The sequence below is a fragment of the Globicephala melas genome, chromosome 13 (assembly GCF_963455315.2).
Source record: "Globicephala melas chromosome 13, mGloMel1.2, whole genome shotgun sequence".
NCBI lineage: Eukaryota > Metazoa > Chordata > Mammalia > Artiodactyla > Delphinidae > Globicephala > Globicephala melas.
This window is the reverse complement of record NC_083326.1, coordinates 68716102-68739857: the sequence shown is the minus strand read 5'-3', so window position 1 is coordinate 68739857 and position 23756 is coordinate 68716102. Positions and strand designations below refer to the sequence as shown.

Here is a 23756-nt window from a genome sequence, read left to right as displayed (position 1 = left end):
GCACTGACAGACACCACAGGGCGGACCAGCTGCACACAGCAGCTTACATGGCTGTGGAGTTTTTCTGCATAATCAAATGTCCTGAAGTGCTCTTCAAAGGATTTAATTACATCCTTGCATGGAGCGACTGGGCAGGCAGACATGAGGACCATGAGAATCGGGGCAGCCACCAAACTGCTCGGAAGACGGTGCCCCAAGACCAACTAACGTCCAGGGCGTTGGCCCCAACCTGGGCTCAGGTCAGCCTCCGGCCCCCACCGGAGCCCCAGCACAGCCCGAGGCCCCGCATGGGGGGGTGGTCAGCTCAGGAGCAGCTGCAGCGTTTTGTTTTCCTTTTTAATTTATGTTCCAAAGTTTCCAAGCAAAATTTTATTAGTACAGGTGGTATTTTCAACCCCAAGGACCCCAAGTTTCACACTCCCAACACAGGCCAACAACATCCACTGAGTCACTGATGCATTGAGCAAATGTTTCCTGAGCGCTGGCTACCTGCCAGGCACTGACGCAGGCCCTGGGGACCCACAGAGGACAAGCGGCACAGGTGAGCAGAAGACATGGCAGGTTGGGAAACAAACCCATCTCCACTGCAAGGACCAGGCTGCCCCCACGAGTCTTTCTGAACCAGCCCTTCGGCGTGGCTAGCGTGGCCTCAGCACAGCCTCTGGTGATGGTCTCCACATGACTATCGGATAGTCAGTGGTCTCTCAAGCTTGATCCAGACACTGTGCACAGTTCTGGAGTTTCTGCTATGCACTCAAGGACCTTAAGGCAGAGACCAGGTCTCACACCAGACACATGGCCAAGTAAGTACTCTGGGCAGTGGCAGCTCTGTGGTTGTTACCTAAGGAAAAGCAGAACGCGGCTTTCCCTCCTGGGCCAGGCCAGGATCCATGACCATCTAGAGAAATGATCTGAAAGATGCGTTTGCGTTTTTGAGGCATGGCTTCTGTCCCTGGCCTTCCCCCGCCCTTTGCGGTGTTCTCAGCAATGTCCCACTTCTAAATCCTAGGGTCGTGCCAAGCCAGGCTGTGAGCACCCTCAGCCCCTACCCTGCTCCTGCAAGAGAAGAAAGAGGAGGGGGCTCGGAGGGCCTGCGAGCCCGCTCATGGCCGCTCCTACATCACCCTCACTCAGAAAGCATGTAATTACAAGCGACTGGGGCTGCGGCATGTCTTTGCCATCAGAGCCAGTGAAGCACAGATAACCCTGCAGTGACACTCAGAGGCTCACTTAATTCCCTGGAATACACGGCAAAGAGCATTGCTCCCCTGAAGGAGAGAGCACCAAACGGCCCTCCAGAGATGTGCTGGAGTGACGCGCAGTGTCTGTCATGGCACCGCGTGCTCCTACACACGGCCTGTGTGTGCTTGCAGCCTGGGGAGCCCGGGCTGCCACCAGAACAGCACGGGGGGGCGTGGCAGGACTGCAGCACCCTGCCCCACACACCCCTCACTTCACTCCTCAGACATGTGTCTCCTGGACTGTGGGCTTGTTACCCCACTTGAGGCACCTGAGTCTGATTAATCTGGCCACAGACATCCAGGGAGTGCCATGTTCCCAGACAACGGTGTGGCCACAAGTCCTAACAGTGACCGATGGGGCGCTCCACAAACCCCAAGGCCCTAAACGAAATAGCTCCTACTGGAGACAGAGACCCAGCTCCACATCCCGAGCTCCCCTGGTAGTACAAGGAGACCAGCATGACCAAGCTGCACAGGGAAGGCAGGAGGGGGTGGGGAGCTGTGTGATGGACAGACCTGTGGGCACGGGTCCCAGCCTGGGGCAAGTCTCTCGCCCTCTGGGCCTTACTTTTTGCATCTGCAAAAAGGGAAAACGCTGCAGAGAGTGTCAGATAGGGGAGGATGGCTGCAAAGCATCCAGAACTTGAAAGGTGTTGGGAGTCTCAGCTGATGGGACGATGAGTGAGAAGCCCTGGGCAGGAGGGTGGGAGTGGGCTGGGGTGCCTTTTTATTGAACCCACGAAGTGCCAGAGGCATCTAAAGGGGCCCAACAATGCTAACCCACTCCACACGCATCACTACCCCGCACGGGGGTCCACAGAGGGGTTGACCCATGGGTCCCGGCACTCGGCTGTACGTAGGGAAGGGAAGAGCGCCAGCAGAGGTCCGGGGCATAAGACCCTGACTAGCTGCTGGTCAGGCAGAGCCGAGGGAGGGCTTTCTGGGAGAGGACCATTTGCTGTGGGCACAGGGGACGATCTGGAGTTAGACTGCCTGTGGACAAGGAGGGGGAAGGCTGTTCCAAGCCCAGGGAACAGCGCAGAGGGAGGCACCAGTGTTGGGAATGGAGCACTGGGGTGCTTGGGGCAGAGTGTTGGGGGCAAATGTATGGAGGGTGGGGCTGCGGGCTGGAGAGCTGGGGAGGGAGGCGGCAGGGCGGCTGGCCCACCCCCTTCAGCACCAGGCCTGCCTGAACAGGAAGCTCCTCCCCCAGGCCGATTCCTTGCAGGGCCAATCAGAGGAAGGCCTCCTGCTGGTCTCCACGGCTGGGACCAGGCTGGGACTCAGTGCCCTCACCCCCGGCCAGTTCAGGTGGGAAGCCAGTCGATGTCCTTGGTCAGGGCTGGTAAACACACGGCCGGTCGCTGCACGTGTTGCTTGGTGGAAGTTTCCAGGGACACTCTCTCTGGGCATCTGTACGCTTCCGGGGGCTGGGGGGTGGGCTGGGTCTCAGGCTAGGACCCACCAGGGTCACAGTAGCGAGCAGTGGTTTCCTCACCTCCACAGAGCTGCCTTGGACAGACTGCAATCAACAAGCTCCCTGTGTGCGTTGCTTCTGCTTTTGCTACAACATTCACAGTGACCTACAGCGGCTCTCATAGGGGTGCGCCTGCCCGGAGATCTGCACAAAGGTGTGCCATACTTCAGAGGAGCCGAGCGGTTAAGCTCCTTCCCTGAGCCGGGGGGCCGTTCCCGGACAACACAGCTGCCGCCGTGTGACTCTGCCAAGGCATGTCACTTCCATGCTCCCCACTTTTCCTTGCTTGTAAAACGAAAGGGGTACACTAAATGCCTTGCAGGTCTCTTCTAGTTCTAAAAAATTAAAAATCTACTCACTCTAGGAAGCCATCAAAACTGCGGTGGCTCTTTTAACTGCTCTGCTGGCCACAGCACTAGAGCCCTCCCTGAGCTTGCCCGTGTCGGCGGCAGGGCGTGAGCACAGCCCTCCGGCGCTGCGATCTGTCTGGAAAGTCGGCGTCGCCAATGCACGTCCCCGTGGTCGGGATTCAGAGTCACAGCCAAGCGGCCACGGCCCCCTGGGCTCTGAACCCCGGGCCCGAGTGGTTGACAGGTGTGAGCGGATGTGTGGGATGGTCCGCTCCCTGCTGTCCTCCTTCCTGGCATTGTCGCCACGGCCCAGTGCATCCGTCACACTGCGGAAGCACGGCCACGGGGTGGGGCCTCGGCGATGGCACTGCTCTGACTTCTGCGGACCCTTTCAGCCTGGCTGACTTCTCTCTGCCTGGGCAATCTGGACGCAGATGAGAGGATGGTGCTTTGACAGGGTGGAAACGTTTCCCTGTGGCAAGAGGGTGAGCCGCAGGAGGGGCTGCGCCCCTACTCAGGCTCCTGCCAAGCCTGCCACACCCACATATCGCTCTCAGGACCCTAGGAGGTGGGGAGGTTCCTCTTCTACAGATCAGAGAGGCCAAGAGCCTGGACGAGGTTGCTGGCCAGGGCAGGGTCAAGCCTCCCACCTGCCGGGGAGGGAGGGGTTTTATTGTGTCCTCCCAGCATTCAGGACACACTGAGCAACCTGCACTTGCCTCCGATCCCTGCCCTCCCTGCTGCTGGGTCCACAAAGGTGACGTTGACAGCGGGCGGCCTCTCCCAGATTTCGTGGGAGCAGGAAGGAGGGCCGGGCTCCCGGGACTCCCAGCTGCTCCGCCACGCGGCTCCAGCAGGGGCCGCTGGCTCGCTTTCCTTGAGGCCTCCATTTATTGCCAGGGATCCCATCGGGCTAATTGACAGTCCAGCTCTCAGCAGAGAGGATTTTCTCACACCACATCGTGGTCTTTACCAGCTCATTCCTCAGATGATGTTTATTAATCTACTTCTGGAGAAATATTCGTTTTCTCTGCGGCTCGGCCATCTGTGTGGTAATGGGAAACGGAGGGACTAAGCACGCATCCAGGGAGACTGGAGGCAGGCAGGCAAGGGGGGAGCCGCCTGGTGTCTGCACCAGCAGGACGCAGAGCTACGAGGTGATATGTGGAGCGCTCCCGGGCAGGGCAGAGGCATCGGGGTAGTTTATGTCTCCGGAATGATGACAAAAGCCAGGTGGTCTGGGTAGCACTTTCGGCTCATGAATCTCCCTGCAGGGATGAAGAGATCTATTCCCCAGGCAGGGGGATTTATAACTGCCTGGGCCTGCAGAAGACCCCGTGCGCTGGGACTCGCTCGGGCTCACACGCTGATGCGCCCCACGCCGAGGTCCCTGTCTGGGGCAGGCGTGTGCCTACCGGGCGTCCGGGGAGGCCGTGGGACACCTGGGGGATGTGCGCTTGGAAGTCTCAGCCCGAACTGCCGCACTCAGCACAAGCTGGTTGCCCTGTCTGCTGAGGAGGGGAGTGAGGTCACGTGCAGAGTCAGTGTATGGGGGGGGGACCCACCCCAACACACACAATGGTTTCTCAGCTTTCACAGTCAAAGATGGAGAGCGAGGAGAGCAGCGGACATGGGGGAGCAGGGGCTCAGCACCCCCTCAGGTGAGACTAAGGGAGGGGCCCCACCCAGGCTGAAGACCCCAGGGATGGTGGCAGCCAGCCTGGCCCAGAGATCCTGCCCGTCCCGCCTGTCTCTCGGCACAGAGGGAGGAGCCCAAACCTAAGCTTGGTGCATCCCAGAGATTCGCAAGGACTTCCCAGGGCTCCGCACACACTTCCACCCAGAGGCAGGACTGCGAACAGGCCTCCCTTGTCTGAAGAGGGGCAGCGACCAGGCAGAATACAGGGGAGCAGAGAGGAAAGGGGCGTTTCATGAAAGCATGACAGGCGAGCTGACCGAGGAGCCCGCTTTGCTCTTCCAGGTGCTGCGAAGCGGGGATGCCTGCCTCGCAGGTTTCCCTCCTGTGCCTTGGAGGGTCTTCTCCTTTCCCACCTTTCCCATGTCCTCCCCTCTGTGCTCAGTTCCCTGCCAGGCACTGGGGTCCTTCCCATCTGACAGGGCTGCAGAGTGAGCTGAGCCAGGAGCACTCACCGGGGCACGTCTGGCATCTTTAGGGCAACTAGAGGGAGAGGACAGGAGAGAACCATGGGACAGGGGGCCTCTTCTGGGGTGGGCCAGGCCAGGCTGACCCGTGGCCATCACTGGAATCCTCCCACCAGGCAGGTCTCACCCGCACCCCCCACACCTCCACTGTCACAGCTCAGTAAACAGAGACTCTAGGTTAAGCATCTCACCTAAGACCCAGGTCATGGGCAGGGCCCTGCTGGCAATGCAGTCAGGCAGCAGGGGGCTGGGGAGTCCAAGGCCCAGTGCTGCCACAGCCTCAGGCCCTGAACCCTCGTCTGGAGTGCCCCATCACCCAAGATGGCAGACGCTGCACTGAGCGCTTTACTCCAGGCCGTCTGCGCGCGGGGCGCACAGGTCAGGCTGCGCAGGGCCAGGAGAAAGAGGAGGCCTCCCGCCACAGCGCTGAGCTCGTTCTAAGTGCGGCCGCTTTGCCCAGGCACCTGGCTCCTCACCTTCTCTGAGGCCTTTATCACATGTTTTCACTTTCCAGTGGCCAGTTCAGGAGGCTTCCTCTCTGTGCTCACAGCAGCAGGGTCCCGGGCCTGGGGGGGATCCTGCCTCCACACCTCGAGAGCCCCCCACCTTTCTCAGGGGGGCCTCCTGCCTCACAGCCAAGGAGCTGGGAGCGGCCCTGGCAGACAGAGCCGAGCTCCTGTTCCATGGGCACCTGCTGCCTGTGAAACCATTGGGTTCCTTCCTTCCCACCCCCAGCCCTGACCTGGATGCTCCAAAATCCCCTCCGGGGCTCTGAACTGCATCTTCTGAGGGCACAGGGGCTGGCCGGCCTGAGATTTGAACAAGTACCTGGGTTTTAAGGTACCAGTGGAAAGATTAATTGGCAAGTCCATTATATTCAAGCAGCCAGAGATGCCTCGATTCAATTAAAAAAAAAAGGACTCTGATAGCATTCAGTGACTCTCTGCCATGAACATCCTAACATGAAGGGTTGTCTCCTCGGGGAGATGAAGGCTGTTAAGTACTGCATTTTAAGTACTTATTCAATAAGCTGTCGGTGCTTTCTGCTTGCTCACCTACCTAATCACCAAGCACCTGGTTCGCTGCTCTGGTCCCTCCTCGGGAGGTGGGCTCAGGCAGAGACCCCTGCTCTTCCAGTGACGCCAACTCCTCTCAAGCCCAGGGACGAATCTGGGCTGCACGAGGCTTCTCTTCTCTTGCTCTTGGGCTCTCCTGGGAATGGTGGTCAAGGGCTGTGACACACGTACCACCAAGGGGCCTGGGACTGCCCTCCTGCAGAAACCACAGCCGCTGCCCACTCTGCTCTTTGCTGCAATGTGCATGAGGCTCCATGGCCAAGCCTGGGGACGGTTGCCTTGGAAAAGCCTGATGCCCAGGCCAGCCTTGCACAGGCTTTGCCTGCTGACCCCATTCAGGGCCCAAGCTGGGCAGTCATGGGGGGAGGGGCTTATTATGTGCTCAGGGATGGAGAGAAGAGGACCCTGTGTGTGGTGGCCTGCCCAGCTGATGCTAACACAGAAACCCCCTTTCCAAAGGGCCTTGCACCCATGGGTGATTTGTGGGTCCAAGCATGTCCCCCCACAAACCTGTGGAGTCTCACTCGTTTATCAAGAACCCCAGAGCTGTATTAGTCAGTGTCGTCCAAAGACAGAACGCACCGCCTCGGGAGGTGGTGAGCTCCCTCTCACTGGAGGAGTGCAAGCAAAGGCTGAGTGATCGCCTGGCAGGAGCATTAGATGGGTGGAGATCTGGAAGCTAGAGCACTGTCTTGGGACATGGCCAGACACAGATCCTAATGCTCACTCTGTCGCTGAGCCCATGTGACTCGCCCATTGGGAAGGCACGCCTCTGTGCCACACTAGGCGTGGGCACCCAGACCACACCATGGCGGCCCCTCTCTTTGGTCCCACAGGATGGTGGTGCCTCCTTCTCTTCCTGCAGGACCCCCAGTCTTGGTCACTGACTCTCTTGGAGGACCCTGACCAGGCCAAGGAGGCTCACTTGCCGATTTGCCCACCTAGTCTTCTTTCGGGGGTGTGTGTGGCTGGGGTGCTAGCTGGAAGCTGCAAAGCTGAGGGAGGGCTCTGGCCCCCTCTCTAGAATGGGGAGCCCTGACACTTCGTTGCCCTCCGCTTTGGCTGTAGCCACTGATGTCTGGGCAACAGGAAAGCCCCTGTCTGCACCATATCACACATACTGCCATAAAGTGAAAAAGTAAAGACCTAGCACGCATGTTGCACCAGTGGTAGCAACAGAAGTCAGAACATTTCTCTGGGATTCTGGTCCTAATTGATCCTGGCTGGGCGCACCTGCAATGCCAAGGCACAGCCCTAGGACCCAGAATCCAGGTGCAGCTGAAAGCCTGTCCTGCTCCTCTTCCTCTTTTCTGCAGCAAATGTGATCTGCTGACTGCCCCCAGGTTCAGACACACACACACACACACGCACGCACGCACGCACGCACGCACTGGCCTTCCAGCCCTCAGCATAACTTCCCAAGCATTCTGCAGGATGAGGGCTAGAGCCCTCTCTGGGGGCTGCTGCTTTGCCCAGTGGGGGCCCCCAGGGTCAGGTGCTAAACGAGAGAAGACTGCTCATTTCCTCACTAGCAGTGCCTGCCCTGGGCTCGACATGCAACTGTGTTTTCTGCCAAAGTGCACAGGCAAGAAGAAAAATAGTGGCTGTGGAGACCTCAAGAACAAAGACCAAGCTAGCTGTGCAGTGTGGGGAGAGAAAGAGAGAGGAAGAGGGGGAGAAAGAGAATTCTAAGGCCAAGTCTCACTTGACTTGCCTCTGCTGCAGCAGCCTCATTGCCAAACCAGTCCAGCAAACTGCCTGGAACAAAAGAGCCAAGCAGCCCATGAATCATGGGGCTGGAGGGCCCTGCAGAGGGGAGCTGGTGCTGCTACGCACACGGCTGCTTCCACTTCACCTCTGTGGGCTCCAGGGACAAGCGCTCTGCCGTCCCAGCCAGTGACAAACCAGCCCACCTCCTGGTTACGAAGGGGCAGCAAGAAAGGCCTGCCTGGGACCCCATGCAGGGCAGGGCAGCACACAGGCTGGCAGGGCAGCTGGGAGGTGGGACCTGAAACACAGCTTTTCACCTGCTGCGGGGGCAGGTCTCCACCCACCCAGCCTGTGCGTGCCCCTCAGCTGCGAGACTCGAGGATGGGCTGGAAGTTTGCAACGGCCCACACCATCCTAACTGACAAGGATACCCTGGCCTATGTGGGTCACTTGGAAGGATGGAGGCCAGAGACCTCTCTTCCTGGGCTTGTCGGGAAACAGCAGAGAGCACACAGCATGGCAACTGTCCTAGGCCTTTGGCTCCCTGCACTGAAGCTGAAAGAATGCAGTCTGTTTCCCCTCATCTGATCTGCCCTCAGAAGTCTCTAGAAGGTCAGGATTGGAAAGGTGTGCAGAGACCACTTCTAACCCCTTTGTTTTCCTGAGGGCAGGCCTGAGGCTTTGAGCAGGTCAGGCCCTGATGAGGGAGCTGGGCACAGAGCAGCCAGGCAGCGAGGCCCAGGCTCCCGTGCTGCAGGCCTTGCTGCCCCCTCCCAGCCTCAGGGCTGGCCCAGTCCTCAGCCTGGCCCTGGGCACAGACCGCATTGTTTAAATGAACCAATGAACTAATCCATGGTATTGTGCTCACTGGACCTACCCCAGAGCTGCTCAGAAAGACAACAAACATTTTCCCAAAGCAAGCAACTCCATGATCCAAAATTCACACCACCTACCATCCAGGGGTGATAAGCTAGGATCCCGGGTACACCTGGTTTGACCCCTTTCTTGCCTTAGCACCCGAGGCCCTGGAGGAGGGGCTCCTGGCCGCAGGCACGCCTGTGATCAGGCTGGCCATGGATGCCTGACGGCCTGCCGCTGGCTCTCTCTCTCTTGCGAGCAAGGGACATGAGGTGGGACAGGAAAAGAAAGGGCAGGTGAGGCTGCAACCCACGGTGGTCAACACCTGTTCCACAGGTACATACAAATTTCATCCCTTCTAAAGTTTATCCACCCACATTATCATAAGAATCCAAGTTTAGCACTGTCCTTCACACCTAAAACAGGAGAAAGTCAGCACGAGTACATGTGCGTTAGGAAGCCTGTCATGTGTTGTTCATACATTAACTCCTCAATTCCCATGTTAAGGGAACCCTGAAAAGTAGGAAGCTTGTTCCCACTTCAGCAACGAGGAAACAGGCTGACAGTGGTGAAGTCACCTGCCTAGGGTCCCACAGCTGGCACGCGGCAAGGCCAGACCTGAGCCCCAAGCTCTTCGCGCCCTAGTTCACAACCATGGATCACAGCACCAGGCAGAGTCGAGAATCACCTGCCTCAGAGGCCGAGGAGCAGCGGCAGAGGGCGGAACCAGGCCCGACCCACCTCCCCGCACCTGGTCCTGTCCCTCCACAAAATTAAAGCCACAAGGGACACCTGCAAAGGGGGCAGGGCCGAAGAGGAAGCTGGGGGTGAACCAGACTGAGGTTCTGGCATCCTTTCAACCAAGTTGCCACTTCCTACAGCCCCAGCTCCTGGCTCCTGTCCCATTCGGATCGCCCCTGGGAAGTAAACACACGTTTGTCACCGTGACAGCACAATAATGAGAGGAAACCAGGGCCTGGAGTAGGAGCAGACGGGACACACAATGCCCCACACACAGGGCAGCCTGGCAGAGGCCACCTCCACCCAGAGCACAGTCACTCCCTCCTGGGTGCCCGGCTCAACCTGCTGCCCTTCAAAGGCAGGGACCTCAGAGAGTCTGGGATGTCTTTCTAGAAAGGTCTCTCCAAATGTGACTCCCAGGTTGTTGCCAGGCAACCAAATGACAGCGGGACAGGTGCCCCTCAACCCCAACCACCTGCCCCTGTTTATCTGGATGCAGCTCGGCTGTCACCCCTGGTGAAAAGGCGCAGGGGTGCGCTGGGTGGCAATTTCAACCCTGACCCATCTCGGAGCCGCTGAGGTCTATCTGGTCAAGTAACGGGGAGATGGGGCCTGGGTCTGGACGGGCTCTCCCTCCAGCAATGCTGGCATCCACTCTTCCGGGCCTCCCTCAGTCTCAGGCCAGGAAGGTCAACACAGGGGCCTGGCCGTGAGTTACTGGCAAAAGCTGGCAAAGAAGTATGTGAAGCCACTCTGTGTGGCTTCTGCCTGGTGTCTGGGAAATCAGCTCCGAGGTCACAGGAAGAAGCGGCCGACTGTCCCCTGGGCCTCCCGTCCCAGCCAAGGCGGACTGTCACATCAAGCCTGCTACCGCTTCCTCCCCTCACCCGGAGGGGCTGCTGTGACGCCCAGGCCCCGGGGAGCAGGGGCCCGGGAGTACCACGCTCGCTCCTGCAGACTCACATCCCAGCCAGAAGCCCAAGCAGCCAGAAGGAGCATCCCCCGAAAGCACGCTATTCACACTGCCGGGCCGCCCTGCCTGGCACCAGCCCAGGAGGCAGGGCCACACATACCTGTTAAAGAGGTTGTTGCGGCGAACCATCCGAAGAAAGCCAGTGGGGTCGGTGACCGAGTTGAGCCTGTTGTTCATCTCCTCAAACTGCTGGTCCATGATGTCTCCGGCTTCACTCTCTGTCTCACTGCTGGCACAGGCCCTGTGGGGAAACGGCAGAGAAAGGGCGCTGAGCACTGATGCAAGCCTGCTCCGAGGCCCCGTCAGTTCAGCACCCAGCGCGGCCCCGCACGGCACCTCCTGAGTCCCTTCCTGCTCCCCTCAGCCTACGCCCTGCCCACTCGTGTCGCACTCCGCTGGCTGCATCCCCTGTGAACCCGCTGCAGGAATGGGCTGGGCCGGCACCCAGGCTGCACTCCATGCATCCAGCGTGTGCCCGACACAGACCGGGTGCTCAGCCATCATTTGTTGTGTCCTGACTACCAGCCGGGAGCTCCGCCAGTGCAGAGCTTGGGTGAGTGTGCTGAGTGGCAGGAGCCCCAGTCCATTCCAGCCCAGAACCAGTAATTAAGCACCTACCTGTGCCAGGCACCATGCCAGGTGGGGGCACACACAGCCCCCAAAGGCATTCTTCCAGACGAGGAGACAAACATGCACACGAGTGGCTGCAGTGCCAGGCAGAGGGGGACTTTGAATGTAGGCTTGAGAAACGTTGCTGACTGGAGCCCATTTCCAAGCTCAGCATGAGGGTGTTATAATTTTTGAATTAATAAATTCATATTTCCCCCATGACAGACTGTAAAAGAACATCTCACAATGGATTTTAAATAAACAGAAGTACCCAGAAGTGCCCTGATTCATCAGTGTGATTAAAATAACAAAGGGTGTATTAAACGTAAAAGCTGTGCCCTGTGGCCCTGCGAGGCCAAGACAGACATGATGACATGGTCACAAAGGTGTCCGAGGGGGCGCCGGCCTCCGCCGGTCCTCACCGTGTCCCAGTCCACCGAGGCTGAGGCTCAGCGAGGGCAGACCTCTACGTGGAGCCCCGTCTTCCTTCAGCATCCTGATTACACGCAGACTTTGTGGAAATGCTGAGTGATGTCTGGCCCACAGACGACACCCAACCCACGTGGCAACTTTGTTTAAAGTCTCCTGCTGCCTAAGGAGCAGAGGGGAAGAGTGGAGAGTGCCAGGCACTGGAGGCAGAGGACAGACGCACAGACCAGCCACGTAAGCCACGCACATGCTGGAGAAGTGGGATCTGGAAAGGAACAGACTTCCTGCTGCCCAGGGGGAAAAGGCTTGGCGCCTTGAGATTTGGGTTTGGCCCAGGTGAGCATGGCCTGCTTCAAATGGCTAGGCTGGTGAGCCCGTGGCATCAGGATTACAGGACAGAGAAGGGGAATGACCCCCTCACCGGGTCGTCACAGAGACAAATGAGACGCAGCGTGTGAAGCTGCTCAGTAAACCTGCAGGCTCTAAGTGAACGTCAACCCTGGTGAGATGTCCATTTTATGTGCCAACTTGACTGGGCCCTGCGGTGCCCAGACATTTGATGAAACATTATCCTAGGTGTGGCTGTGAGGGTGTTTCTGAGAGATTAACATTGGAACCAGTAGACTGAGGAAAGCAAACTGCCCTCCCCATGTGGGTGGGCCCCATTCAATCCACTGAGGGCCTGAACAGAACAAAAAGGAGGAGTAAGAGAGCACTCCCTGCCTGCCTACCTGCCTTCGAGCTGGGACACGGGTCTCCTTCCCCTTCAGATGTGGACAGGTTGGAACTTACATCACCGGCTCTCCTGCGTGTCCAGCTCGCCCACGACAGATCTGGGACTTCTCAGACCTCATAACGGTGTGAGCCAATTCCTCACAATAAACTTCCATGCATGTGTCTGTGTGTGTGTGCACGCACGTGCCCTATCTGTTCCTCTGGAGAACCTGGCATCAGGCACCAGATTCCGACACAGCTGTGCTCCTTGCAGAAGGTCACACAAACGTCCCATCACTGGGAGAGGATCTCAGGAGCCGGAGCCCCAGAGAAGTGTCAGGACTGGGGCAGTCTTCAAGGGCGGCAGAGAGGTATGATTTCGGAGCCAGCTGCTGTCCTTCGTCCCAGAACCACACCGGTGGCTGGTAAAGGCATTAGACTGCCTTTCTTCCCAGCCACACAATCCGGACATGACCCTTCAAACCCAGCACAGTGCCCAGCATACAGCAGGTACGCAAAGAGGAACTGCTGAACGAATGCCTACACTGGAGAGCATTTTACAACATGCAAAGTATTTTTACACAGATTTAATCCTATCTGTCCAACAAGCCTGTGAGGCAGTTCTCGTCATCTCCACTTTATTTCTGAGGAGACTGAGGTCTGGAAAAGCTGAGGAACTTGGCCAAGGAGCACTAAGTGGTAGAGCCAGACCTGACCTCGCCGCCCCTCCCCCTCTAAGGCTCTGAGTGTGGGGTTTGACTAGGGGAAGGAAGGGATTGAATACAGGAAACTTCCGAGCACCTAAACAAATCACCATGGCTTCCAACCTGTTGGAGAGCAGGAGCAAGGTTTTATTCCTCTTGCCACCCCACGGGCGTCAGTCGACAGGGTGAGCAGCTGAAGGCTTAAAATGCTCCCTTGGGAGCTGAGGGCCCTTCACAGAGACTGGTAAATATCACTCAACAAGCTCTTCTGTCCAGGGACACATTTATCATCTGAACGCGACGGCCTGCTTGGAGCTGAGAAATCTGCCTGTCATTCGGTGCTTTGCAAAGGCGAGAAGAATTGGCTGGAACCGGTATCGGCCTCCATTATCTTGCAGCTCCGCTCGTGCTGTCAGCTGCGGACTGAGCCCTCAGAATCTCATACTTAATGGGGTTGTTTCCTATTTCCTGACCCTTCAGAGTATTAACACTGAAGGGAAAAACAAACAGGCGATGTCAAAGATAAGGGAATCTCCCATTTACAAAACAAGACTCATCTATACAGCAGGGATCCCGAGTGTCTTGCCATCAACGGTCACCATATCACAATCACAGGCCCCTCATTTCTCTGAGAGACTTTCTAGAGATGGCATATCAGCTAGTCTGATGCCATTCACTTTGATCCAGCAAGGATTACTGAGCGGGACCTACGTGCAAGAACCACAAAGGCCAAACAAGAGAGTCTCACTACGCCTGCCTTCAAGGCACATACCAACCTGTATGACTAGTGACTACTGGCTAAGGTGGGTTAAGAAGGAGGCAGGAGGGTATCAGCCTATAGCCAAGAGAGGGAGGGCAAAGAGCTTTCCTGGAATTAGCTGCATCTGAGCGGCATCTGAAGGATACAACTTTGACAGGTAGAGGCTGGGATGGTGGCTGGGAGTGGAGGGATGGAACAGCATGAGGAGGTGTGGAGATAAGACAGTGTGGGGACTCTCTGGGGCCCAGGGAATAGCCTAGGTGAGCTGGAGGAGAGGGAAAGAGTGGCAGAGAGGAAGGAGAGAGTGGTGGAAGGCCTTGAACTTGGAAGGCAGTAGAGAGCTGTCAGTCCAGGCCTCTAAGCAGGGCGTAGTGGGCTCAGGGCTGCTGTCTGAGAGACAGTCAACTGGCCCAGACTGGCGAATGCCAATTACACGGGAAGGAGAAAGTCAGGTGGCTATTAGCAGCACCTACTCAGAAGCAGCCCTGAAGGCCCAGGGTCGAGCCCAGTGGGGGCTGTTTGCCCCTCACACCTACTAGAAACCCCATTCTCAGGAGTTACTATTGTGTTAATACATTAATGTACCCTGGGTCTCAACACGCCAGGTGAGGCAAGCTTTCCACAAGCCCTCGGGCTCTGAGATCTGGGTAGTGGCTCCCTCCTCTGCCCCGAGCTCCCATACCCTGTCTCCCTACCAATGGACAAGGCTGGCTGTAAACCCACCTTCCTGGTTCCTCCTCATTCTTTGCTCTCTATTATCACCAACAATGGTTCTGCTTGTCCTGTGGTTGGGCCGGCTATCTCATTAGTCTGGACCTGTGAACTAGGGTGGCAAGGCTGAGAGTGAGGAAGTGAGAACTAACAGGAGAAACATTACCAAACAGAGAACTTATCTTCCTGAAACTCATTGAAGGGAAAGGGTAAAAGACAACTAGCAGTTAATTTATGGCAGACAGAGAAACTGAAAGTAGAAGCTAGTCTTAGTGGAAGAGGAAGGGGTTCAGTTTGGACATGCTGAACGTGCAGACAGGACACTGAGTTGGTGATGCCAAGTATGTAGATACTGATTCAATTATTTAGATGGTCTTCCTTCCAGAAGGGCTGGAGACTATTAGAAATCCAAGTCTGGTGCTGAAGAGAGAGGTTGGGACCAACTGTTTGATATCCCATTCATTTATTCACTTAATAAATGTTATTAAGAATTTGTTATAAATATCCTGCTATACCACGTTCTGGTTCTAGGTAAAATGGAGTAAAAACACATTCCACCCCACCTTTCCGACTGAATACAACTATAAATTCTTGATGGGCTGCACAGAACAGGGTATCTGAGGAATGTGAAAAGTAAACAATAACAGGCAAATGAGGGAGGAAGCCCAGAATTCAAAGTGCCACCAGATCAGTACTGAGTTTCACACTCTTTGTCCCTGTGAAATCCATCAGACAGGTCTCTCTGAAACCCCCAGATGTAGAAGCAGGAATCAGTGTGAACAGAGACCTCCAGGAGACGCCCTCTGTTTCTGGCTCAGAGACACTACAGAAAATCTCCCATTTTTCTTATTCTTTCATTTCTGTTCTCATGTTCCAGGCCACAAACAAATCCTGTCAGTTGACCTACTCTAAAATAATTGCTAATGGAAGTCATTCAGATAGAAGGGAAATGACACTAGAAAGAACTAGGAACATCAGGAAAGAAGAGAGAGTAACAGAAACATCAAATGTCTAAGTAGATATAATAGACTATTCTTCTCCTAACACTGTCTGCTGGAGTTTTATTTATTTATTTTTATTTATATTTTTTATAAATTTAGTTTTATTTTTTATTTATTTATTTTTGGCTGTGTTGGGTCTTCATTGCCGTGCACGGGCTCTCTCTAGTTGTGGTGAGCAGGGACTGCTCTTCATTGCGGTGCATGGGCTTTTCATTGCGGTGTTTTCTCTTGTTGTGGAGCATGGGCTCTAGGCGCATGGGCTTCAGTAGTTGTGGCACGTGGGCTTCAGTAGTTGTGGCCTGCAGGCTCTAGAGTGTAGGCTCAGTAGTTGTGGCACACGGACTTAGCCGCTCCGTGGCATGTGGGGTCTTCCTGGACCAGGGATCAAACCTATGTCCCCTGCATTGGCAGGCAGATTCTTAACCACTGCGCCACCAGGGAAATCCCTGGAGTTTTAATGTAGGTAGATGTAGTATGTAAGACAAATACAAGATGGGGAGGGGTGCTGGTAAAGGTTCCCATATGGTGATAAGACTTTTATATTTCTCTTGAATTAATAAAGTATCAATAGTAAGTAAACTGCAGAATATAAAAAGTATATATATATTATAATCTCTAGAACAACTATTTTAAAAGCTACAAAATGAAACATAGTCAAAGACACATGAGATAAATTAAGGGACTTCAAAAAAAAAGTTCAAATAACCCAAAATAAGGCAAGAAAGGGAAAACAGAGGAATGAAAAACAGAGACTCAAACGAAAAACTAATATTAATATGACATACATAAATCCACACATATCAATAATTATATTAAAAGTAAATGGTCTAAATACAGAGACTGACAGAATGGAATTAAAAACATAATCTAATTAAATGCTTTTACAAGAAATTCTCTTCAAATATGATACAGGAAGGTTTAAAGTAAAAGGATACAAAAAGATTTATCATGCAAATAGTATTCAAAACAAAGCTGGAGTGGTTACGTTAATATCAAAGTAGACTTCAAAGCAAAGAAAATTACCAGGGATAAAGAGGGACATTACACAATGATAAAAGGGCCAATTCACCAGGAACATAAAATGGTTCTCAATGTGTATTCACCTATCAGCAGAGCTTCAAAATACATGATATAAAAACTGACAGAACTGAAAAGAGAGGTGGATAAATTGACAGGGATTTTAATACTCCTTTCTTAGTAGTTGACAGAACTGGTAGACAGAAAATCAACAAGATACAGAAGAACTGAACAATACCATCAACCAACTGAATATAATTGAAATTTAGAGAAAACTCTACCCAACAAAAGTACAACACATATTCTTGTCAAATGCATGGAGAATATTCCTTAGAATAGACCATATCTTGGGTCATAAAACAACCTTAACAAATTTTAAATAATGCAAAATATGCCCTCTGCTCACCATGGAATTAGATTTGAAAGCAAAAAAACGAAAGTTAACAGGAAAATCTCCCAACACTTGGAAACTAAACAACACACTTCTAAATAACTGTCAAAGAAGAAGCCTTAAGAGAAACTAGGAAAATATTTTGAACTGAACAAAACTGAAAATACAACATAAATTTGTGGGACATAGATAAAGCCTTAGAGATAAGTAAATAGCATTAAATGCTTATATTAAAAAAGAAAGGGCTGAAATGACAAGAAGGTGGGGGTAGCAATACTCATATCAGACAAAACAGACTTTAAAACAAAAGCCATAAAGAAAGATAAAGAAAGACACTATATAATGACAAAAGGATCAATACAAGAAGGGATATTACACTCATTAACATAAAAGCACCCAATATAGGAGCACCTAAAATACATAAAATGAATACTAACAGACAAAAAGGGAGAAGCTGATGGGAATACAATAACAGTAGGAGACTTCAACACCCCACTGACATCAATGGACAGATCTTTCAGACAGAAAATCAATAAGGCAACAGAGATCCTAAATGACACAATAGAACAGTTAGACTTAATTAATATTTTCAGGACATTACAACCAAAGGCACAGAATATACATTCTTTTCAAGCGTACATGGAACATTCTCTAGGGTACACGACATACTAGAACACAAAACAAGCCTCAACAAATTTAAGAGGATAGAAATTATTTCAAGCATCTTTTGTGACCACAACGGCATGAAACCAGAGATCAACCACAGAGAGAAAAACAAGAAAAAAACGATTACATGGAGACTAAAAAACATGCTACTAAAAAACCAATGGGTGAAGGATGAAATCAAAGAGGAAATTTAAAAAATGCCTCAAGACGATAAACACACAACCATACAAAATCTATGGGATGCAGCAAAAATGTCCTAGAGGGACGTCCATAGCGATACAGGCCTTCCTCAAAAAAAGATAAAAATCTCAAATAACCTAACCTACCACCTAAAAGAATTAAAAAAAGAAGAAACAAAACCTAACGTCAGCAGAAGGAAAGAAATAATAAAGAGAGGAAATAAATAAAATAGAGATTAAAATAACAATAGAAAAATCAATAAAACCAAGATCTGGTTTTTTGAAAGGATAGACAAAATTGACAAACCTCTGGCCAGGCTCACCAAGAAGAAAAGAGAGAGGACCCAAATAAACAAAATAAGAAATGAAAAAGGATAAATAACCAATACCACAGAAATACAAAGAAGCATAAAAACAATTATATGAACAATTATATGCCAACAATTTGGACAATCTATAAGAAATGGACAAGTTTCTAGAAACATACAGCCCACCAAAAGTGAATCAAGAAGAAATAGATACTTTGAACTGACCAATCACTAGAAGTGAAATAGAATCTGTAAAAAAAAAAAAAAAAAACAAAACTTCCCTGCAAACAAAAGTTCAGGACCAGATGGCTTCACTGGGGAATTCTGCCAAACATACAAAGAACTTATACCAATCCTTCACAAACTCTTCCAAAAGACTGAAGAGGAGGGAACATTCCCAAAGTCATTCTATGAAGCCAACAATCACCCTGATACCAAAAACCAGACAAAGACACTACCAAAAAAGAAAGTTATAGGCCAGTATCTTTGATGTATAGATGCAAAAATCCACAATAAAATATTAGCAAACCAAATCCAACAACACACAAAAAGGATCATAACCATGATCAAGGTGGATTCATTCCAAGGTCACAAGGAAGGTTCAACATATGCAAATGAATGTGATACACCACAACAGCAAAAGACAAAAACCACATGATTATCTCAATAGATGCAGAAAAAGCATTTTATAAAATGCTTCATCCATTCATGATAAAAACTCTCACCAAAGTGGGTATAGAGGGAGCTTATCTCAATATAATAAAAGCTATTTATGACAAACCCAGAGCCAACATAACACTCAATGGTGAAAAGCTGAAAGTCTTCCCACTAAAATCGGGAACAAGACAAGGATGCCCACTATCACCACTTCTATTCAACATAGTATTTTGGAAGTCCTAGCTACAGCAATCAGACAAGAAAAAGAAATAAAAGGCATCCAAATTGGAAGGGAAGAGGTAAAATTGTCATTATATGCAGATGACATGATACTCTAGATAGAAAACCCTAAAGGCTCCACACAAAAACTATTAAAACTGATAAATGAATTCAGCAAGGTAGAAGGATACCAGATTAACATACAGAAATCTATTGCATTTCTCTACACTAACAATGAAATATCAGAAATAGAAAGTAAAAAAAAAAATCCCTTTTAAAATCCCGTTAAAAAAATACCTGGGAGGGCTTCCCTGGTGGCGCAATGGTTGAGAGTCTGCCTGCCGATGCAGGGGACACGGGTTCGTGCCCTGGTCCGGAAAGATCCCACATGCCACGGAGCGGCTGGGCCCGTGAGCCATGGCTGCTGAGCCTGCGCATCTGGAGCCTGTGCTCCACAACGGGAGAGGCCACAACAGTGAGAGGCCTGCGTACCGCAAAAAAAAAAAAAAAAAAAAACCTGGGAATAAACCTGACCAAGGAGGTAAAAGATTTATATGCTGAGAACTATAAAACATTGATAAAGGAAACTGAAGATGATTCAAAGAAATGCAAAGACATCCCACAATCTTGAAGTGGAAGAATTAATATTGTTAAAATGGCCATACTACCCAAAGCAATTTAAGATTTAATGTGATCCCTATCAAATTATCCCATGGAATTTTTCACAGAACTAGAACAAACAATCCTAAAATTTATATGGAACAACTAAAGACCCAGAATTGCCAAAGCAATTCTGAGGAAAAAGAACAAAGCTGGAGGCATAACCCTCCCAGACTTCAGACAATACTACTACAAAGCTACAGTAATCAAAACAGTGTGGTATTGGCACAAAAACAGACATATAGATCAATGGAAGAGAATAGACCACACATGGTCAGTTGATCTTCAACAAAGAAGGTAAACATATACAATGGAGAAAAGATAGTTTCTTTAGCAAGTGGTGTTGGGAAAGCTGGACAGCTGCATGTAAATCAATGAAGTTAGAACTCTCTCTCACACCATACACAAAAATAAACTCAAAATGGCTTAAAGACTTAAAGACATGACATCATAAAACTCCTAGAAGAGAACATAAGCAAAACCTTCTCTGACATAAATTGTAGTAATGTTTTCTTAGGTCAGTCTCCCAAGGCAAAAGAAATAAAAATAAACAAATGGGACCTAATAAAACTTATAAGCTTTTGCACAGAAAAGGAAACCACAAACAAAAGGAAAAGACAACCTATGAACTGGGAGAAAATATTTGCAAACGATGTGACCAACAAGGGCTTAATTTCCAAAATATATAAACAGCTCATACAGCTCAATATCAAAACAAAAAAACAACCAATCAAAAAATGAGCAGAAGACCTAAACAGACATTTCTCCAAAGAAGACATACAGATGGCCAAGAGGCACAAGAAAAGACACTCAACATCACTAATTATTAGAGAAATGCAAACCACAACTACAATGAGGAATCACCTTACACTGGTCAGCACAACCTTCATCAAAAAGTCTACAAAGAGGGCTTCCCTGGTGGCACATTGGTTGAGAGTGTGCCTGCCGATGCAGGGGACATGGGTTCGTGCCCCGGTCCGGGAGGATCCCACATGCCGCGGAGCGGCTGGGCCTGTGGGCCATGGCCGCTGAGCCTGCACGTCCGGAGCCTGTGCTCCACAACGGGAGACGCCACAACAGTGAGAGGCCCACGTACGGCAAAAAAAAAAAAAAAAGTCTACAAAGAATAAATTCTGGGGCTTCCCTGGTGGTGCAGTGGTTAAGAATCCGCCTGCCAATGCAGGGGACACGGGTTTGAGCCCTGGTCCGGGAAGATCCCACATGCCGCAGAGCAACTAAGCCCGTGCACCACAACTACTGAGCCTGCGCTCTAGAGTCCGCGAGCCACAACTACTGAACCCGCATGCCACAACTAATGAAGCCCGTGTGCCTAGAGTCCGTGCTCCGCAACAAGAGAAGCCACTGCAATGAGAGGCCTGTGCACTGCAAGGAAGAGTAGCCCCCGTTCACCACAACTAGAAAAAAGAAAGCCCGCATGCAGCAACAAAGACCCAACGCAGCCAAAAATAAATAAATCAATAAATTAATTTTTAAAAAAAAATCCTGGAAAGGATTTGGAGAAAAGGGAACACTCCTACACTGTTGGTGGGAATGTAAATTGGTGTAGCCACTATGGAGAATGGTATGGAAGTTCCTTAAAAAATTAAAAATAGAGTTACCATATGATCCAACAATCCCACTCCTGGGCATATATCCAGAAAAGACAAAAACTCTAATTCAAAAAGAAACATGCATCTCAATATTCATAGCAGCACTATTTACAATAGCCAAGACATGGAAGTACCTAAATGTCCATTGACAGAGGGATGAATAAAGAAGATGTGGGATGTGTGTGTGTGTGTGTATACATATGTGTATATATATACATACAAACACATATATATACACACACACAAAGGAATATTACTCAGCCATAAATAAGAATGAAATAATGCCATTTGCAGCAACATGGATGGACCTAGACATTATCATACTAAGTGAATTAAGTCAGACAGAGAAAGACAAATATCATATGATATCACTTGTATATGGCATCTAAAAAAATGATATAAATGGACTTATTTACAAAACAGAAACAGTCTCACAGACATAGAAAACAAACTTATGGTTACCAAAGGGGAAAGGGGGAAGGGATAAATTAGGAGATGGGATTAAAAGATACACACTACTGTATATAAAATGAACAGCGAGGACCTACTGTATAGCACAGGAAACTATATTCAATATCTTGTAATAACTATAATGGAAAAGAATCTGCAGAAGGATATACATATAAATGAACCACTTTGCTATACACTTGAAACTAACACAACATTGTAAATCAACAATACTTCAATTTAAAAAAAAGAAAAAAAGGGCTGATATTAATAACTAAGCTTCCACTTTAATAAGCTGGAAAAAATAAAGCAAAATAAACCAAAATAAACAGAGGCAGTAAAATAATAGAGCAGGGATCAACGAAATTGAAAAGATCAATGAAATTAAAACAATATCTTTTATAAAAAATGATAAAGCAAGAAGTTGGTTCCATGAAAAAAATTTAAAAAATCAATAAAATCTCTATCCAGGCAGACCAAGAAGAGAAAAGGCAAAATTTATCAATACTGGGAATGAAAGAGGAAATGTAACTATTGACCCCACAGAAATTAAAGGGATAAAAAAGCAATACTACAAACAACTCTACACATATGGATTCAACAACTTAGATGAAATGGATCAATTACTCACAAACCACAAAGTACTAAAATGCATCCAAAATGAAATAGATAACCTGAATAGTCCTATAACTACTAAAGAATTATATTCATAGTTGAAAACCATCCAAATTAGAAATCTCCAGGTCCAGGTGGTTTCAATGGCAAATTCTACCAAACATTTAAAGAAGAAATAATGCCAATTCTACACAATTTCTTCCAGGAACCTGAAGAAAGAACACTTCCCGACTCATTTTATGAGGCTTATATTACCCTGATACCAAAGGCAGACAAAGATAATATGGGGAAAAAACCCCTGCAGACCAATATTCCACAGATCAAATGCAAACAGACATAACAAACAAAAAGTATTATACACCACAGTCAAAGGGGAGTATGGTTATTCCAGGAATGTAAAGTTTGTTCAATATTTGAAAAATCAATCAATATAATCCACCATATTAACAGACTAAAGAAAAAAATACATGTTTAAATCATTTGACGCAGAAAAGCATTTGACAAAATCTAACACCAATTCATAATGAAAACTTACAAACTAAGAATAAAAGAGAACTTCATCAACCTGATACAGAGCAGCTACAACAAGCCTACAGCTGATACCATCCTTTATGATGAAAGACTGAATGCTTACCTTGGGAACAAGGTAAGGATGTCAGCTCACACCATTCATATTCAACACAGTCCTGGCAGTCTTAGCCAGTGCAAAAAGGCAACAGAAGGAAATAAAAGAGTAAACAGATTGGAAAGGAAGAAAATAATCTACTTACAGAAGACATTACTGTCTATGTAGAAAAGACTCTATGCAAAAAGACTCCTAAAACCACTGAGTTTCACAAGGTCGTGGGATACAATATCAACACAAAAAACTCAGCATTTCTATATACTAGCAACAAACAATTACAAAATGAAAATTTTAAATGGTTCCATTTACAATAGCTCCAAAAATAAAATACTTAGGTGTAAATCTAACAAAACATGTATGGTATGTATGCTGAAAACTACAAAATGTGATGAAAGAAATCAAAAAAAGATTTAAATAAATGAAGAGACATACCATGTTCATGGATTTTAAGACTCAACATAATAATGACAGCAATTTTTCCCAAATTGATCTATAAGTTTAACGTAACTCCAGTCAAAATATCAAGCCATTTATGTTGCTGTAGAGAAGCTGATTTGAAAATTTATATGAAAAGACAAATGAACTAGAGCAGGGAAAGCAATTTTGAAGAAGTAGAATAAAGTTGGAGGGATGACACTGCCAGATTTTAAGACTTGCTATAAAGCTACAGTAACAAAGATAGTGTGGTATTGGTAAAAGGATAGAAATATAGATCAATGAAACAGAATAGCGTCCAAAAATAGACCCATCTGAATATGGACAATTAACTTTAGACAAAGGTGCAAAGACAGCTTAGCAGAGGAAGTCCTTTCAATAAATGGTTTGGGAACAACTGGACATCCACA

General features: G+C 49.5%; 1 protein-coding gene across 3 annotated transcripts in view; it reads right to left on the bottom strand.

Moving 5' to 3' along the window:
* TTC28 (tetratricopeptide repeat domain 28) overlaps window positions 1-23756 on the bottom strand; it is a 599721-nt gene that overhangs the window by 31265 nt on the left and 544700 nt on the right. For all 3 annotated transcript variants that reach the window (XM_030860704.2, XM_030860705.2, XM_030860706.2), the window contains one exon: window positions 10690-10830. In XM_030860704.2, coding sequence (XP_030716564.1) covers window positions 10690-10830 — 141 coding nt within the window. The remainder of the gene's footprint in view (window positions 1-10689; window positions 10831-23756) is intronic.